The sequence below is a fragment of the Haliotis rufescens genome, unplaced genomic scaffold (genome assembly GCF_023055435.1).
Source record: "Haliotis rufescens isolate VD_foot unplaced genomic scaffold, xgHalRufe1.0.p SCAF_113, whole genome shotgun sequence".
Lineage (NCBI taxonomy): Eukaryota > Metazoa > Mollusca > Gastropoda > Lepetellida > Haliotidae > Haliotis > Haliotis rufescens.
This window is the reverse complement of record NW_025963795.1, coordinates 269,052-289,611: the sequence shown is the minus strand read 5'-3', so window position 1 is coordinate 289,611 and position 20,560 is coordinate 269,052. Positions and strand designations below refer to the sequence as shown.

The 20,560-nt window shown below is 40.9% G+C and overlaps 1 protein-coding gene across 10 annotated transcripts in view; it reads left to right on the top strand.

Moving 5' to 3' along the window:
* The window catches only part of LOC124126584 (inversin-like), a 73,959-nt gene that overhangs the window by 9,255 nt on the left and 44,144 nt on the right, over positions 1–20,560 (top strand). For 5 of the 10 annotated variants that reach the window (XM_048393077.1, XM_048393076.1, XM_048393074.1 and 2 more), the window contains 11 exons: positions 893–931; positions 1,399–1,437; positions 1,756–1,794; positions 1,952–1,990; positions 9,939–9,971; positions 10,267–10,305; positions 10,773–10,811; positions 11,130–11,168; positions 11,326–11,364; positions 15,526–15,567; positions 19,919–19,969. In XM_048393077.1, the coding sequence (XP_048249034.1) occupies positions 893–931; positions 1,399–1,437; positions 1,756–1,794; positions 1,952–1,990; positions 9,939–9,971; positions 10,267–10,305; positions 10,773–10,811; positions 11,130–11,168; positions 11,326–11,364; positions 15,526–15,567; positions 19,919–19,969 (438 nt within the window). Of the gene's footprint in view, positions 1–564; positions 598–892; positions 932–1,398; positions 1,495–1,755; positions 1,795–1,951; positions 1,991–9,938; positions 9,972–10,266; positions 10,306–10,772; positions 10,812–11,129; positions 11,169–11,325; positions 11,365–15,525; positions 15,568–19,918; positions 19,970–20,560 lie in introns of those variants that run through there. The other 5 variants (XM_048393072.1, XM_048393071.1, XM_048393070.1 and 2 more) reach the window with 3 other exon arrangements.

The window sequence follows — 20,560 nt, the reverse complement described above, 5'->3', positions numbered from 1 at the left end:
TACTTCAAGTAACGAACTTTCATAGCAGCTGATTAGAGAAGTACTTCAAGTAACGTACTTACATTGCAGCTGAAACATGATACATTATCTCATAGGTTTCGTCCATGTGCGTTGTCACAGAGAAACACACACCTTTCCCCAGAATATATTAATGGAATATCTACAAGAAATGTCAACTCAACACTGGTCCTTCCCTTCTCTCCTGGGGCGGTTTATTACGTTCCGTTGCCTCCTCTGTGGATTCCTTAGGTTCGAATCCCCAGTTTCGCCATCGCGTTATCATGAATTAAACTGATAGAACCTAATCATCATTATCTATTTGTATTGGACTATTCTAATTAGTTAGCATAAGGAGAAAGGGTTCATAATTTTAAAGATGTTGAAATGGGTGTCTTTCCTTTCATTCCAATGTTTAAACATCTGTTTTTGTAACAACCTGTCAGTCTATCTTTAATTGTGTCTAATTGTGTCCAACTCCCAGTAATGAAATCCATCTATAAATGCTTGTATTGTGTGTACATCTTTCTCTGTATCTATATTGAAGGTATTCTTATTGTTTTGCAGGATCTGCCCCTATGGTGGTGTATACTCGCACTCGTAAGTTGACACTGAACTAACTTTCTAATGTACGTGTTCTCAACAAATGTAAGTGTTATACAGGTACCCCTCAAATGGGTCGATTGGCCTTAATACCAACTGATCTGCCTGCAATAAAGACTAACTTACAGGATGCGACCTGAAGCAACAGTGTCATGACGTAACACAACTATTCGGGTATTGTCATCAAAATCTACATGTCCGATGTGTGTCCCACCCGTGTAAACTCATTCGATGTATGTAAATATTCCAAAGCGGACTTTTATGTAAGTGACTCATTATGTTGTTTTTGCAGAATCAATGTCTCCACCGAGGTTGCCAGAACAACGAGCTCGTAAGTCAGTTTTCAATCTCTGTACAATTACTAACAGTTTGCTAGTTCTATCACGTATTTTGGTTTTGTGACAGAAAGTCATCTTCTATTTAAGCTGTCTATCTGACTGTGTATCCATGTGTACAGCATGTATCTATCGTAATATCTAGCAAATATTGGTCAATTTTGGCGTATTGTTTCGTATGAGTACACTATTCTTTGGTGTTCCTGTGGTCCACGACATCATCATTAGAAAAGCTATATCCTTTGTTTAATTTGTTTCTCAGTTTGTATTAATTCATTGGTCGGTTCATTTCCAATTAACCCAAGTCAGCAAAGGGCAGCACACAAACAAAACTACGTCGCCTCCCCTCACTCTTTTCTAATCATGTTTATACTTCAGTGTGGTCTCACATCTACTCTGTATTTATCACGAATTTAAAGTGTCCATTTCTGATGGTGATATCTTCATCTATACGATGTTGCAGAGTCGATGTCCCCACCGAGAATGTCAGAGCAACGAGCTCGTAAGTGAGAATACAAGTAACCTCAACTCATGCAGACCTTGATGCCCAGGATCACTGGTTATGTCTCTCTCATCAGCTGTTTGTTTATCATATATTTGTCTATTAACTATAAGCTACACGTATATAATGCCGCGTCTATAGTTTGATACTTAGAATACAACTGTCTTAAAAATTGATGTAATTATATCATTTCGATCTATTCAATATTTGTCCAACATCTTTCCCGGGATGTGAAGTGTAAATGTAGAATAGTTTTACCACTAAACATCATATTCATGCAGGACGTTTTCCTCATTTCACCTATTTCCGTTTTTGCAGAATCACAGTCCCCACCGAGAATGGGTTCCCTTCGAAAACGTAAGTCAAGATTAAACTAACTTGTACATCCGTCTATTAGAATTTCTTCCAATGATTACCCCGACTTTCCAAATGGTGATTGGATATGTGTGTCCATCACGTATGTAAAGCGTGAGTTTTTAAATGCCAACCTTTCATTTTGTCTGTTTGTTTGCAGAGTCCAAGTCTCCACCCAGAGTGAGAGAACAGCGAACTGGTGAGTCAGTTTTGAAGTCTCCACCCAGATTGAGAGAACAACGAGCTGGTGAGTCAGTTTTGAAGTCTCCACCCAGATTGAGAGAACAGCGAGCTGGTGAGTCAGTTTTCAAGTCTCCACCCAGAGTGAGAGAACAGCGAGCTGGTGAGTCAGTTTTCAAGTCTCCACCCAGAGTGAGAGAACAGCGAGCTGGTGAGTCAGTTTTCATGTCTCCGACAGATTGAGAGAACAGCCAGCTGGTGAGTCAGTTTTCAAGTCTCCACCCAGATTGAGAGAACAGCGAGCTGGTGAGTCAGTTTTCAAGTCTCCGACAGATTGAAAGAACAACCAGCTGGTGAGTCAGTTTTCAAGTCTCCACCCAGAGTGAGAGAACAGCGAGCTGGTGAGTCAGTTTTCAAGTCTCCACTCAGATTGAGAGAACAGCGAGCTGGTGAGTCAGTTTTCAAGTCTCCACCCAGAGTGAGAGAACAGCGAGCTGGTGAGTCAGTTTTCAAGTCTCCACCCAGATTGAGAGAACAGCGAGTTGGTGAGTCAGTTTTCAAGTCTCCGCCCAGATTGAGAGAACAGCGAGCTGGTGAGTCAGTTTTAAAGTCTCCACCCAGAGTGAGAGAACAGCGAGCTGGTGAGTCAGTTTTCAAGTCTCCGCCCAGATTGAGAGAACAGCGAGCTGGTGAGTCAGTTTTCAAGTCTCCATCCAGATTGAGAGAACAGCGAGCTGGTGAGTCAGTTTCCAAGTCTCCACCCAGATTGAGAGAACAGCGAGCTGGTGAGTCAGTTTTCAAGTCTCCACCCAGATTGAGAGAACAGCGAGCTGGTGAGTCAGTTTTCAAGTCTCCGACAGATTGAGAGAACAGCAAGCTGGTGAGTCAGTTTTCAAGTCTCCACCCAGATTGAGAGAACAGCGAGCTGGTGAGTAAGTTTTCAAGTCTCTGCCCAGAGTGAGAGAACAGCGAGCTGGTGAGTCAGTTTTCAAGTCTCCACCCAGATTGAGAGAACAGCGAGCTGGTGAGTCAGTTTTCAAGTCTCAACCCAGAGTGAGAGAACAGCGAGCTGGTGAGTCAGTTTTCAAGTCTCCACCCAGATTGAGAGAACAGCGAGCTGGTGAGTCAGTTTTCAAGTCTCCATCCAGATTGAGAGAACAGCGAGCTGGTGAGTCAGTTTTAAAGTCTCCACCCAGAGTGAGAGAACAGCGAGCTGGTGAGTCAGTTTTCAAGTCTCCACCCAGAGTGAGAGAACAGCGAACTGGTGAGTCAGTTTTGAAGTCTCCACCCAGATTGAGAGAACAACGAGCTGGTGAGTCAGTTTTGAAGTCTCCACCCAGATTGAGAGAACAGCGAGCTGGTGAGTCAGTTTTCAAGTCTCCACCCAGATTGAGAAAACAGCGAGCTGGTGAGTCAGTTTTCAAGTCTCCACCCAGATTGAGAGAACAGCGAGCTGGTGAGTCAGTTTTCAAGTCTCTGCCCAGAGTGAGAGAACAGCGAGCTGGTGAGTCAGTTTTGAAGTCTCCACCCAGGTTGAGAGAACAGCGAGCTGGTGAGTCAGTTTTCAAGTCTCCACCCAGAGTGAAAGAACAGCGAGCTGGTGAGTCAGTTTTCAAGTCTCCACCCAGATTGAGAGAACAGCGATCTGGTGAGTCCGTTTTCAAGTCTCCGACAGATTGAGAGAACAACCAGCTGGTGAGTCAGTTTTCAAATCTCAATCCAGAGTGAGAGAACAGCGAGCTGGTGAGTCAGTTTTCAAGTCTCCACCCAGATTGAGAGAACAGCGAGCTGGTGATTTAATTTTCAAGTCTCCACCCAGATTGAGAGAACAGCGAGCTGGTGAGTCAGTTTTCAAGTCTCCACCCAGATTGAGAGAACAGCGAGCTGGTGAATCAGTTTTAAAGTCTCTGGGGACTGACTGGGGACGCCGAGCAGTGTGGACGTGTTTCCGAGAGCTCTGATGAGCTTTGATGTACCCCAAGCTTACTAGCTTACTAGCATTTTTAGTGGAGATAAACATACTGCAGAATGAAAATGACACCATCACATGTGTAACATTGGACAACAGCTACATTTCCATGTGAACTTTATTCGATAATTGACGAATACAGCCCAAGGAATGAGTGCTGGTAGTTTGAGCGGAAATACTACTGGCCTTGACTGGCTCACCAGGTAATCTTTTCTTCTTCACCCTGCTGTGTTCCCCAGATTTGTCACTATGAGTGAATCATCGCCTACATATTGTACTCAACCCCCCGATTCCACTGATTATGCCATACTCCATGAACTTACTGATACCCTTGCTGAACACGACAAAGTAACATGTGAGAACAAGCTCATGGATGCTTACAAAAATGATGAAAAATACTTAAGTGACGTCAGATTCTCACTCTACGATATTGCAAAGAAAGAAAATAGTGATTTTCCAGAAGGTATACTTGCAAGACGTGTGCATCGTGGTGGACAAAAGGTTTCCAAGAAGTATGCATCTGACATCTATCTATTGTACAAATATATCAAAAGATGTATCCCTGGACATGTTGTTCAAAATGAAGTCCTCAGTCGTGTGAAACATCATGTACGCTCTAAAAGTATAAGCGGAGAACCCCTTGTCGGCAACGATAGTGTGTGTGGTGATCGGTCAAATAATGATGTAATGTGTGACATTGTGAGCAAACTTATTATGTTTCATGATGATCTGAAAGAACAGATGAAGTGTGTTAATGGTAAACTACAAGATTTTCAAGAGAGGTATGAGAGTGATATGAGACAACTAATAACAGCATGGGATGAGAAAAATAACGAAGTCAAAACGTATGCAGTAGAAGTGCAGAAGTTGACCTCCAGTCTTGAACGACAGAGCAGTGAGATTACATCACTAAATCGTGAACTGAAGGACAAAAGCTGTGAAAATATCTTACTGAAAGACAAGCTGTGCGAGACAATGTCATCAATCAACAAGCGAACAAGCGCAATCGATGGTAAAATAGACTGCATGAATACGAGGGATAAGCTACTCTACTCAGAAGCTGTCAAGAGTCCACCAGAAACTCGAATATCCCGCCATGAAAGGGAGATAACTGTTGACATCCACGCCCCAGCTGACCGCCTGTCTCCATCACCCCACGCACCAGCCCACAGCCAGTGTCCCCCGATCCAGGCCTCAGCTCAAGCCAAGCGTGTCACTCAACCCCCACAGACCAGGCACGCCGACACCCTGCAGATAACAAAGGATAACCAGTCCATTGAGGAACACATCGACACCAATGAACAGCGCACAGTTAACTTCTCCCAAGAATGGAAACGTGCATTCTCGGGGGCATCACGTACCAGAACTAAACGATTTGTATTGTCATATGTTTGTGCGAAACAGTCGTTTGATATTGTCCAAGATGCCATTACTAACTATGCCAAGGAAAGGGGTGTAATAATCCACAAGATCTCCCTACTGAAACACTGGCAGGGATATAATCCGACTTACACAATATCAATCAGTGTGTCGCCTCAGTGTGGAAAAATCATTCTTGATGATGATACGTTTTGGCCAGAAAATGTAAACTGCCGCGAGTGGGTGCCAAGGAAATTCTGGTATGGTCAGGACGAGGATAGTTCACGCACATTCCATAGCAATAAATAATTATGGGGAAATGTATTAAACTTCAAGTGATGCTACCATTACTTCTAATAATGCTCATAAGCAGACTTGCAACATGGAATATACGAGGCATCGTTAAAAGCGAGCATGAACTGTCTTCCAGATTAGACCACTGTGATCTAATGTTTGTGTGTGAAACATGGCTTGATAGACAGAATGAAGACACCCTGTATCACATTAACGACCAATTTGCAGTATTTACTAAATGTTCTGTGGGTTATCCCCAGGGTCACAGAGGCTTTGGGGGAGTGGCGATATTCGTCAGAAAATCAAAACAGTGCAAGGTCACACTTCTGGATACCAATAGCCAGGACCGTATGTTAGGTCTCAAACTTAAAACGAATGAAGAACTGATCTATGTCATTGGAACACATCTGCCATCTTCCAATGTTTTAGATAGTGTATATATAGACGCTCTTGACTTTACCATGGCGATGTATGATCAATATTCACACGAAGGTGACACTATTCTCCTGGGGGATTTTAATGTAGATCTGCGCAAACATCTTCAACCCACAAGAAAACGTGCGTCATATTTGCAAAGAGCACTCACTGAAAGAAATCTTATTTCTATTGTTCCTCTGGATAATCAGTCTCAATATACATTTTCAACAAAGAATAATTCTTCGAGAACTCTCATTGACTATGTTTTTGTACATAAAGAATACCTCCCTTGTGTAACTGGACATATGATTGACACTAGTGTGCCCTACAGTTTGTCTGATCACTTGCCTATAATTGTGTATCTTAATGTCGCCGGTTCCAGTAAACACTATGGTGGTGACAAGATTGACTGGAAAAAAGCAAGTGAAGTTGACTTGATGCTCTACCGGTATGAGACTGAGAACCATCTCCGAGAGACGTGCGTTGATGTGTCATGCTACTCAACTCCTGCAGAATATATCAACTCCTACAACGACTTTATCGTACAGGCACTCAGAGATTCATCAAACAACAGTATACCATGCTCCAGATATCGCTCGTACCTGAAACCATATAGGAAAAGAGATGGCTTGAAACCTCTCCATAATGAAATCAGACGATGTCGCGGACTCTGGCGTGACTCGGGAAAATCTCATAATATAGACGATGAACACTATAGAAAGTACAAAGACGCTAAACGTGAATTTCGAAAACGCCATCGCAGATCAAAACAACGCAGACTTGACGATAAACTCTGCGAAATATCGAAAGCTGCTGAAGTGGACATTAACGAATATGTGAAAGTGACTAAACGCTTATCGAGACAGAATGGACAAATGTCAAAACTAACTGTTAATGGGATTTCTTCAACGACGCCAGAGGACATATGCTCAGCGTTTGGCATGTATTTTGCTGATTTAGCTACACCTGTAATATCTGATTGTTTGATGAATCTTTTGCTTCTCATGTAACGGAAAGAGTAGAATTAATCGAAAGGATCTATAAAAATCCTGATGTGGAAAAGCTTAATACACTGCTATCCGATCCTTTTACCTCCCAAGAGGTTTGGTGTACTGTCAAGTCCTTGAAAATGGGAAAATCCCCTGGTCCAGACTGCCTAACTAATGAACACCTTAAACGTGCAGGTAGATCATTATTTGGCCATTTAACTACAATGTTCAATGCTATAATTAAATATGAACATATACCATCTTCTTATCACGTAGGCAAGATCTTACCAATTCACAAAGGTCGTGGTAAGAGCAAGTCTGAACCAAACAATTACAGAGGGATTACCTTAACATCTGTCCTCAGTAAGCTTTTTGAACGCCTCCTGCTCTTCAGAATTGAAAAGTGGGTAAACAGAAAGTGTGTTTTTCCGCAGCCGTTACAATTCGGATTTCGCAAAAATGCAGGGGCTGAAACAGCCTGCTTCAGCCTCCTCGAAAACATTGCATACTATACGGAAAGAAAATCAGTTGTTTATTGTGCATTTCTTGATAACGCAAAGGCATTTGATAGAGTATGGCTTGATGGCTTATTCGTTAAGTTATATGACATGGGTATAACTGGTAAAACATGGCGTCTTTTGCGTAATGCCTACTCGTCCATGCAATCATATGTTACATACGCAGGCTACAACTCAGATGTATTTTCTATCTATCAAGGTGTTGGTCAAGGACGTGTATTATCCGCCTGGCTCTTCACAGTGTATATCAATGATCTCATTTGCAAGCTTGATTGCTCTGGCTACGGCCTCCGCTTACCTTGGGGTCACTATCCAGGTCAACTGCTAGCAGACGATACAACCATTGTCAGTAGCTCTCCATCAGCACTGCAAAACCTGCTAGATATTGCTCACAATGATGCGTGTAGAGTGCGTCTGGTTTATAATGTGAATAAAAGTGCAGTCGTAGTATTTTCGCATTGTAAATATAATGTACCCGACCCTCATGTTTCCTGTGGAAAGATAGAATTGCCACACCAACATTTTGTTACGTATGCTGGTGTATGCCTTAGTGACAGTATCTCAACACTCGAACGCTCGCGTATTGCATGTGAAAAACTTAAAAGACTTATTAATGTAAATCATAACAATGGCTTGTATTTCGGTGGGTTGAACCCAATTGCAGCTGTGCGAATACTACAGAGAGTTATCTTGCCATGTGCCTTATATGGATGCAATGTATGGGGGCATCTCACTGGTAGAGAGTATGAATTGCTGGAAATACCACAGCGCTACTTCAGTAAAAAAGTACAGGGTCTACCAAGACTTACACCAAGCGAAGTTGTATTGGATAGTCTAGATCTTATTACCATTCAGGCATACATTGATAAACAAGCTCTGCTCTTATTTGGTAAACTGTGTCGATCTAGTTGCGACTTCTATTTCAAACAACTGTTTATTGGCAGACTTGGGCAATACAAATGTCAACCAGACTTTGACAAAAGATGTTATAAATCTCCCTGTTTTAACATGCTGCGCCTTGTACATAAATACGATCTTTTCCATGTCTTGAATGATTACATAGATAATTGTAATGTTCCCAGTAAATGTAAATGGACTAGTCTTGTGAATGAAAAGATAAGAAATGTAGACTCTGTTAGGCTATTGAAACAAATGTGTGACCGACAGGACCTGTTAAGATATACTGGTATCAGATCAGAAGGTGAACACAGGATTTGGCAACTTTCATTACGATGTCCTTCAAAGTTTTATGTTCTGTCTAATATGGTCAAAATAGGATGCTCCAAGATAGAATCGCGAGAATGTCATTGCGGAACTGTAGCCCATGACATAGTCAAACACATTTTTATGTCATGTACTATAAATATGCAAGAAAGAAATGAAATGTTCGAAAATATCTATGATATCACAGAAGCGAATTCCTTTGTTGACCTTTGGTCAAATGATGATGATGTTATCATGTCTTTCCTCTTAGGCGGACTGCCTGATTGCATGAAAGACCTTGAGCTTGAGATATGGGGCGAAACTATGTTACTAGTCTCTCATTATGTTAACAAGTGGCAACACTTGTTCATACCCCCTTCACCATGACATGTAACTACTTTGTTTAGTTTTAATCTAATTCATGTATCTACAATTTATCTTATATAATGTATCTTCAGTACTGGAGGAAATAAAGACAATCTATCTATCTATCTTCAAGTAACATACTTACATAGCAGCTGATGAGAGAAGTACTTCAAATAACGTACTTACATAGCAGCTGATGAGAGAAGTACTTCAAGTAACGTACTTACATAGCAGCTGATGTGAGAAGTACTTCAAGTAACGTACTTACATAGCAGCTGATGAGAGAAGTACTTCAAATAACGAACTTTCATAGCAGCTGATTAGAGAAGTACTTCAAGTAACGTACTTACATTGCAGCTGAAACATGATACATTATCTCATAGGTTTCGTCCATGTGCGTTGTCACAGAGAAACACACACCTTTCCCCAGAATATATTAATGGAATATCTACAAGAAATGTCAATTCAACACTGGTCCTTCCCTTCTCTCCTGGGGCGGTTAATTACGTTCCGTTGCCTCCTCTGTGGATTCCTTAGGTTCGAATCCCCAGTTTCGCCATCGCGTTATCATGAATTAAACTGATAGAACCTAATCATCATTATCTATTTGTATTGGACTATTCTAATTAGTTAGCATAAGGAGAAAGGGTTCATAATTTTAAAGATGTTGAAATGGGTGTCTTTCCTTTCATTCCAATGTTTAAACATCTGTTTTTGTAACAACCTGTCAGTCTATCTTTAATTGTGTCTAATTGTGTCCAACTCCCAGTAATGAAATCCATCTATAAATGCTTGTATTGTGTGTACATCTTTCTCTGTATCTATATTGAAGGTATTCTTATTGTTTTGCAGGATCTGCCCCTATGGTGGTGTATACTCGCACTCGTAAGTTGACACTGAACTAACTTTCTAATGTACGTGTTCTCAACAAATGTAAGTGTTATACAGGTACCCCTCAAATGGGTCGATTGGCCTTAATACCAACTGATCTGCCTGCAATAAAGACTAACTTACAGGATGCGACCTGAAGCAACAGTGTCATGACGTAACACAACAATTCGGGTATTGTCATCAAAATCTACATGTCCGATGTGTGTCCCACCCGTGTAAACTCATTCGATGTATGTAAATATTCCAAAGCGGACTTTTATGTAAGTGACTCATTATGTTGTTTTTGCAGAATCAATGTCTCCACCGAGGTTGCCAGAACAACGAGCTCGTAAGTCAGTTTTCAATCTCTGTACAATTACTAACAGTTTGCTAGTTCTATCACGTATTTTGGTTTTGTGACAGAAAGTCATCTTCTATTTAAGCTGTCTATCTGACTGTGTATCCATGTGTACAGCATGTATCTATCGTAATATCTAGCAAATATTGGTCAATTTTGGCGTATTGTTTCGTATGAGTACACTATTCTTTGGTGTTCCTGTGGTCCACGACATCATCATTAGAAATGCTATATCCTTTGTTTAATTTGTTTCTCAGTTTGTATTAATTCATTGGTCGGTTCATTTCCAATTAACCCAAGTCAGCAAAGGGCAGCACACAAACAAAACTACGTCGCCTCCCCTCACTCTTTTCTAATCATGTTTATACTTCAGTGTGGTCTCACATCTACTCTGTATTTATCACGAATTTAAAGTGTCCATTTCTGATGGTGATATCTTCATCTATACGATGTTGCAGAGTCGATGTCCCCACCGAGAATGTCAGAGCAACGAGCTCGTAAGTGAGAATACAAGTAACCTCAACTCATGCAGACCTTGATGCCCAGGATCACTGGTTATGTCTCTCTCATCAGCTGTTTGTTTATCATATATTTGTCTATTAACTATAAGCTACACGTATATAATGCCGCGTCTATAGTTTGATACTTAGAATACAACTGTCTTAAAAATTGATGTAATTATATCATTTCGATCTATTCAATATTTGTCCAACATCTTTCCCGGGATGTGAAGTGTAAATGTAGAATAGTTTTACCACTAAACATCATATTCATGCAGGACGTTTTCCTCATTTCACCTATTTCCGTTTTTGCAGAATCACAGTCCCCACCGAGAATGGGTTCCCTTCGAAAACGTAAGTCAAGATTAAACTAACTTGTACATCCGTCTATTAGAATTTCTTCCAATGATTACCCCGACTTTCCAAATGGTGATTGGATATGTGTGTCCATCACGTATGTAAAGCGTGAGTTTTTAAATGCCAACCTTTCATTTTGTCTGTTTGTTTGCAGAGTCCAAGTCTCCACCCAGAGTGAGAGAACAGCGAACTGGTGAGTCAGTTTTGAAGTCTCCACCCAGATTGAGAGAACAACGAGCTGGTGAGTCAGTTTTGAAGTCTCCACCCAGATTGAGAGAACAGCGAGCTGGTGAGTCAGTTTTCAAGTCTCCACCCAGAGTGAGAGAACAGCGAGCTGGTGAGTCAGTTTTCAAGTCTCCACCCAGAGTGAGAGAACAGCGAGCTGGTGAGTCAGTTTTCATGTCTCCGACAGATTGAGAGAACAGCCAGCTGGTGAGTCAGTTTTCAAGTCTCCACCCAGATTGAGAGAACAGCGAGCTGGTGAGTCAGTTTTCAAGTCTCCGACAGATTGAAAGAACAACCAGCTGGTGAGTCAGTTTTCAAGTCTCCACCCAGAGTGAGAGAACAGCGAGCTGGTGAGTCAGTTTTCAAGTCTCCACTCAGATTGAGAGAACAGCGAGCTGGTGAGTCAGTTTTCAAGTCTCCACCCAGAGTGAGAGAACAGCGAGCTGGTGAGTCAGTTTTCAAGTCTCCACCCAGATTGAGAGAACAGCGAGTTGGTGAGTCAGTTTTCAAGTCTCCGCCCAGATTGAGAGAACAGCGAGCTGGTGAGTCAGTTTTAAAGTCTCCACCCAGAGTGAGAGAACAGCGAGCTGGTGAGTCAGTTTTCAAGTCTCCGCCCAGATTGAGAGAACAGCGAGCTGGTGAGTCAGTTTTCAAGTCTCCATCCAGATTGAGAGAACAGCGAGCTGGTGAGTCAGTTTCCAAGTCTCCACCCAGATTGAGAGAACAGCGAGCTCGTGAGTCAGTTTTCAAGTCTCCACCCAGATTGAGAGAACAGCGAGCTGGTGAGTCAGTTTTCAAGTCTCCACCCAGATTGAGAGAACAGCAAGCTGGTGAGTCAGTTTTCAAGTCTCCACCCAGATTGAGAGAACAGCGAGCTGGTGAGTAAGTTTTCAAGTCTCTGCCCAGAGTGAGAGAACAGCGAGCTGGTGAGTCAGTTTTCAAGTCTCCACCCAGATTGAGAGAACAGCGAGCTGGTGAGTCAGTTTTCAAGTCTCAACCCAGAGTGAGAGAACAGCGAGCTGGTGAGTCAGTTTTCAAGTCTCCACCCAGATTGAGAGAACAGCGAGTTGGTGAGTCAGTTTTCAAGTCTCCGCCCAGATTGAGAGAACAGCGAGCTGGTGAGTCAGTTTTCAAGTCTCCACCCAGAGTGAGAGAACAGCGAGCTGGTGAGTCAGTTTTCAAGTCTCCACCCAGATTGAGAGAACAGCGAGCTGGTGAGTCAGTTTTCAAGTCTCCATCCAGATTGAGAGAACAGCGAGCTGGTGAGTCAGTTTCCAAGTCTCCACCCAGATTGAGAGAACAGCGAGCTGGTGAGTCAGTTTTCAAGTCTCCACCCAGATTGAGAGAACAGCGAGCTGGTGAGTAAGTTTTCAAGTCTCCGACAGATTGAGAGAACAGCGAGCTGGTGAGTCAGTTTTCAAGTCTCCACCCAGATTGCGAGAACAGCGAGCTGGTGAGTCAGTTTTCAAGTCTCCACCCAGATTGAGAGAACAGCGAGCTGGTGACTCAGTTTTTAAGTCTCTGCCCAGAGTGAGAGAACCGCGAGCTGGTGAGTCAGTTTTCAAGTCTCCACCCAGATTGCGAGAACAGCGAGCTGGTGATTCAGTTTTCAAGTCTCCACCCAGATTGAGAGAACAGCGAGTTGGTGAGTCAGTTTTCAAGTCTCCACCCAGAATGAGAGAACAGCGAACTGATGAGTCAGTTTTGAAGTCTCCATCCAGATTGAGAGAACAACGAGCTGGTGAGTCAGTTTTCAAGTCTCCACCCAGATTGAGAGAACAGCGAGCTGGTGATTCAAGTTTCAAGTCTCCACCCAGAATGAGAGAACAGCGAGCTGGTGAGTCAGTTTTCAAGTCTCTGCCCAGAGTGAGAGAACAGCGAGCTGGTGAGTCAGTTTTCAAGTCTCCACCCAGATTGAGAGAACAGCGAGCTGGTGAGTAAGTTTTCAAGTCTCCGCCCAGATTGAGAGAACAGCGAGCTGGTGAGTCAGTTTTCAAGTCTCCACTCAGATTGAGAGAACAGCGAGCTGGTGAGTCAGTTTTAAAGTCTCCACCCAGAGTGAGAGAACAGCGAGCTGGTGAGTCAGTTTTCAAGTCTCCATCCAGATTGAGAGAACAGCGAGCTGGTGAGTCAGTTTCCAAGTCTCCACCCAGATTGAGAGAACAGCGAGCTGGTGAGTCAGTTTTCAAGTCTCCATCCAGATTGAGAGAACAGCGAGCTGGTGAGTCAGTTTTAAAGTCTCCACCCAGAGTGAGAGAACAGCGAGCTGGTGAGTCAGTTTTCAAGTCTCCATCCAGATTGAGAGAACAGCGAGCTGGTGAGTCAGTTTCCAAGTCTCCACCCAGATTGAGAGAACAGCGAGCTGGTGAGTCAGTTTTCAAGTCTCCATCCAGATTGAGAGAACAGCGAGCTGGTGAGTCAGTTTTCAAGTCTCCACCCAGATTGAGAGAACAGCGAGCTGGTGAGTCAGTTTTCAAGTCTCCACCCAGATTGAGAGAACAGCGAGCTGGTGAGTAAGTTTTCAAGTCTCCGACAGATTGAGAGAACAGCGAGCTGGTGAGTCAGTTTTCAAGTCTCCACCCAGATTGATAGAACAGCGAGCTGGTGAGTAAGTTTTCAAGTCTCTGCCCGGAGTGAGAGAACAGCGAGCTGGTGAGTCAGTTTTCAAGTCTCCACCCAGATTGAGAGAACAGCGAGCTGGTGAGTCAGTTTTCAAGTCTCAACCCAGAGTGAGAGAACAGCGAGCTGGTGAGTCAGTTTTCAAGTCTCCACCCAGATTGAGAGAACAGCGAGCTGGTGACTCAGTTTTTAAGTCTCTGCCCAGAGTGAGAGAACCGCGAGCTGGTGAGTCAGTTTTCAAGTCTCCACCCAGATTGAGAGAACAGCGAGCTGGTGATTCAGTTTTCAAGTCTCCACCCAGATTGAGAGAACAGCGAGTTGGTGAGTCAGTTTTCAAGTCTCCACCCAGAATGAGAGAACAGCGAACTGATGAGTCAGTTTTGAAGTCTCCATCCAGATTGAGAGAACAACGAGCTGGTGAGTCAGTTTTCAAGTCTCCACCCAGATTGAGAGAACAGCGAGCTGGTGATTCAAGTTTCAAGTCTCCACCCAGAATGAGAGAACAGCGAGCTGGTGAGTCAGTTTTCAAGTCTCTGCCCAGAGTGAGAGAACAGCGAGCTGGTGAGTCAGTTTTCAAGTCTCCACCCAGATTGAGAGAACAGCGAGCTGGTGAGTCAGTTTTCAAGTCTCCACCCAGATTGAGAGAACAGCGAGCTGGTGAGTAAGTTTTCAAGTCTCCGACAGATTGAAAGAACAACCAGCTGGTGAGTCAGTTTTCAAGTCTCCACCCAGAGTGAGAGAACAGCGAGCTGGTGAGTCAGTTTTCAAGTCTCCACCCAGAGTGAGAGAACAGCGAGCTGGTGAGTCAGTTTTCAAGTCTCCCCCCAGATTGAGAGAACAGCGAGCTGGTGAGTCAGTTTTCAAGTCTCCACCCAGAGTGAGAGAACAGCGAGCTGGTGAGTCAGTTTTCAAGTCTCCACCCAGATTGAGAGAACAGCGAGCTGGTGAGTCAGTTTTCAAGTCTCCACCCAGATTGAGAGAACAGCGAGCTGGTGAGTAAGTTTTCAAGTCTCCACCCAGATTGAGAGAACAGCGAGCTGGTGAGTAAGTTTTCAAGTCTCCGACAGATTGAGAGAACAGCGAGCTGGTGAGTAAGTTTTCAAGTCTCCACCCAGATTGAGAGAACAGCGAGCTGGTGAGTCAGTTTTCAAGTCTCCACCCAGAGTGAGAGAACAGCGAACTGGTGAGTCAGTTTTCAAGTCTTTACCCAGATTGAGAGAACAGCGAGCTGATGAGTCAGTTTTCAAGTCTCCACCCAGATTGAGAGAACAGCGAGCTGGTGAGTCAGTTTTCAAGTCTCTGCCATCTGGTGTTTTACTCACATTCAATACATTCAGCAACATTGTCATGTATGTCAGGTACCGAAACTCTCCGGTTTCCACGCTGCTTCCACATGCATCAATGTCGATTCATTCGCTCCCTCGCTTTGTTGACAGTTCTGTTTTTGCTAACTAACAAAATTATCTAATTTAACTGAATGTTTTGTTATTTAATGTTTCTGGTTTTACAGAATCCAAGTCCCCGCCGAGACTTGCCGAAGAAGACGGGGCTCGTAAGTATTGACTAGCCTTTACAAACGTTAGCGCGTAGCTGAAGGCTCAGATTCAGTGGGCGTCATCAGGGTATGTGTACTACAATTATACCCCGATAATGTAGCGTAACACACTATACAGTAGTGTTGTCAGATCTACACCTGCAGACTCCTTCTGTCTTGTCTGCAAAGTGAAACTGTTGATCATATTGGCGGCTGTGCTGCTCGTGGAACTCCAGCAGTCAGCCAGGTTGTATGACAGATGGAGGACGACTGACTTTATAACAGCTGTGATTACAAGAGGGCTCACTGCTCCTTCTGTCTTGTCTGCTAAGTGAAACTGTTGACCATATTGGCGGCTGTGCTGCTCGTGGAACTCCAGCAGTCAGCCAGGTTGTATGACAGATGGAGGACGACTGACTTTATAACAGTTGTGATTACAAGAGGGCTCACTGCTCCACCGTGTGTTTGATGTGAGAGGAATGTGCTCTTCCTGTATTCGTAGGTTTCCTGTAGGTGGCCGTGGTCCACGACAAGCATGTCCTGCCTCCTTGTCTCCTGAGTTTGTGTCCACTGGGTCACTAGACCTGCCATGTGTTGACAGTCCTGTAACCACCCACTTCAATAGTTTCTATGAACGATATCACATTCAAAAGTCAAATCATCAAATTGTTTGATAGGCATCACTTAATGTTGACAGATGACAAAGTGGACACAATTAAGTTATATGGATAACAACGTCCGCATTTACAGTAATTAAAGAAGTTGTGATCCATAAATTGTGTTTATTTAGCAAATCATCAATAGTTATGTGAGCAGACTTACTCCCAGACAGTATTGCTTTCTTACAGATAAATGTTTTTCACATATGTCACAAAATATAATAGAACAGGAAAATACAGATTTCACTTAATTACATATATTGGCATATGTATGGTATTAATATACCTATCTTCAAACAACATATTGCAGTATTAATGTACCTATCTTCAAACAACATACTGCAAGTATTAATATACCTATCTTCAAACAACATACTGCAAGTATTAATATACCTATCTTCAAACAGCATACTGCAAGTATTAATATACATATCTTCAAACAACATACTGCAGCATTAATATACCTATCTTCAAACAGCATACTACAAGTATTAATATACCTATCTTCAAACAACATACTGCAAGTATTAATATATATATCTTCAAACAGCATACTGCAAGTATTTATATACCTATCTTCAAACAGCATACTACAAGTATTAATATACCTATCTTCAAACAACATACTGCAAGTATTAATATACCTATCTTCAAACAACATACTGCAAGTATTAATATACCTATCTTCAAACAGCATACTGCAAGTATTAATATACATATCTTCAAACAACATACTGCAGCATTAATATACCTATCTTCAAACAGCATACTACAAGTATTAATATACCTATCTTCAAACAACATACTGCAAGTATTAATATATATATCTTCAAACAACATACTGCAAGTATTTATATACCTATCTTCAAACAGCATACTACAAGTATTAATATACCTATCTTCAAACAACATACTGCAAGTATTAATATACCTATCTTCAAACAGCATACTGCAAGTATTAATATACATATCTTCAAACAACATACTGCAGCATAAATATACCTATCTTCAAACAGCATACTACAAGTATTAATATACCTATCTTCAAACAACATACTGCAAGTATTAATATATATATCTTCAAACAGCATACTGCAAGTATTTATATACCTATCTTCAAACAGCATACTACAAGTATTAATATACCTATCTTCAAACAACATACTGCAAGTATTAATATACCTATCTTCAAACAGCATACTGCAAGTATTAAAACCTATCTTCAAACAGCATACTGCAAGTATTAATATACCTATCTTCAAACAGCATACTGCAAGTATTAATATACCTATCTTCAAACAACATACTGCAAGTATTAATATACCTATCTTCAAACAGCATACTACAAGTATTAATATACCTATCTTCAAACAACATACTGCAAGAATTAATATACCTATCTTCAAACAGCATACTACAAGTATTCATATACCTATCTTCAAACAACATACTGCAAGTATTAATATACTATCTTCAAACATCATACTGCAAGTATTAAAATACCTATCTTCAAACAACATACTGCAAGTATTAATGTACCTATCTTCAAACATCATACTGCAAGTATTAATATACCTATCTTCAAACAACATACTGCAAGTATTAATATACCTATCTTCAAACAGCATACTGCAAGTATTAATATACCTATCTTCAAACAACATACTGCAAGTATTAATATACCTATCTTCAAACATCATACTGCAAGTATTAATATACCTATCTTCAAACAACATACTGCAAGTATTAATATATCTATCTTCAAACAACATACTGCAAGTATTAATATACCTATCTTCAAACAACATACTGCAAGTATTAATATACCTATCTTCAAACATCATACTGCAAGTATTAATATACCTATCTTCAAACATCATACTGTAAGTATTAATATACCTATCTTCAAACAGCATACTGCAAGTATTAATATACCTATCTTCAAACAACATACTACAAGTATTAATATACCTATCTTCAAACAGCATACTGCAAGTATTAATATACCTATCGTCAAACAACATACTGCAAGTATTAACATACCTATCTTCAAACATCATACTGCAAGTATTAATATACCTATCTTCAAACAGCATACTGCAAGTATTAATATACCTATCTTCAAACAACATACTGCAAGTATTAATATACCTATCTTCAAACAACATACTGCAAGTATTAATATACCTATCTTCAAACAACATACTGCAAGTATTAATATACCTATCTTCAAACAGCATACTACAAGTATTAATATACCTATCTTCAAACAACATACTGCAAGAATTAATTTACCTATCTTCAAACAGTATACTACAAGTATTAATATACCTATCTTCAAACAACATACTGCAAGTATTAATATAGTATCTTCAAACATCATACTGCAAGTATTAAAATATCTATCTTCAAACAACATACTGCAAGTATTAATGTACCTATCTTCAAACATCATACTGCAAGTATTAATATACCTATCTTCAAAGAACATACCGCAAGTATTAATATACCTATCTTCAAACAGCATACTGCAAGTATTAATATACCTATCTTCAAACAACATACTGCAAGTATTAATATACCTATCTTCAAACAACATACTGCAAGTATTAATATACCTATCTTAAAACAACATACTGCAAGTATTAATATACCTATCTTCAAACAACATACTGCAAGTATTAATATACCTATCTTCAAACAGAATACTGCAAGTATTAATATACCTATCGTCAAACAACATACTGCAAGTATTAATATACCTATCTTCAAACAACATACTGCAAGTATTAATATACCTATCTTCAAACAGAATACTGCAAGTATTAATATACCTATCGTCAAACAACATACTGCAAGTATTAATATACCTATCGTCAAACAAGACACTGCAAGTATTAATATACCTATCGTCAAACATCATACTGCAAGTATTAATATACCTATCGTCAAACAACATACTGCAAGTATTAGTATACCTATCTTCAAACATCATACTGCAAGTATTAATATACCTATCTTCAAACAACATACTGCAAGTATTAATATATCTATGTTCAAACATCATACTGCAAGTATTAATATACCTATCTTCAAACAGCATACTGCAAGTATTAATATACCTATCTTCAAACAACATACTGCAAGTATTAATATACCTATCTTCAAACAGCATACTGCAAGTATTAATATACCTATCGTCAAACAACATACTGCAAGTATTAACATACCTATCTTCAAACATCATACTGCAAGTATTAATATACGTATCGTCAAACAACATACTGCAAGTATTAATATACCTATCGTCAAACAACATACTGCAAGTATTAATATACCTATCGTCAAACAACATACTGCAAGTATTAGTATACCTATCTTCAAACAACATACAGCAAGTCCCCCTCTCCTCGTTTACATAACACAGAACCCAACACGCCCCTTTAAACCAGGGGGCACTCTCCACAAGGTCACCCATCAGAGTTAACTCCCTTCGAGTCTTCCTTATCCTTCTCACTGGTACAACGCCCGGGTTTGCAATGCCGAATTCGTTGTCATTTAACGTCTGACTCAAACATATTTACAATTGTATTGTCATTTTGGTAACGTAATGTTTTTTAAAATAATTTTGCATTTCACATTTGTTTTAACCATCTCGTTGTGCGTCAGCATCTCCTCTAATAACCTGACTCTATGTTTCCGACTTGCAGAGTCAACGTCTCCACCGAGGTCCAGATCTAGAGGTCACCATCGTCCAAGAGGTAAATCAGTCTTGTAACAAGACCAGATTCTAAATAGTGAATAAGATATTTCAGAAGTACATGTAACGTGATTGAAGTAGGTGATGTGACTGACGGTCACGTCACCCGCAGCCGAATCTACAGGTCACTGCACAGATGTTGTAGTAGAAGGTTTGAAGGCAATCTGGGAATTCCCTGGCATAAATACATACAGAAGCGTTGTTTCTGAACATTGGACCCTTTAATCTTCAACTCGGCGTTTTTACTTACATTTAGAAACGTCGGAGACTTTGACTGAATGATCTTGCGCGAATATCCTCGCTAGGACCCATACTAGTGAACAAAACGAAGAAATGCACATCCAAAATATAGTCGAACCGTATCTAGACTGAAAGTGACAGGCAACAACAATCAGTGAATGTACCTCAGTATCTATTTGACACATCTCTATAATCCCCTTTCAATGATCGGCCAATTGATCAATGGTGATCAACACGTGTAACAACTTGGGAAATGTCTCCCTTCACATTTATCGTGTCGGCCATTTTGACGTCTGGAACTTGGTGTAAATGGATTACGATGAGCTGTCATTCTGACTGACTTACTGAGGTA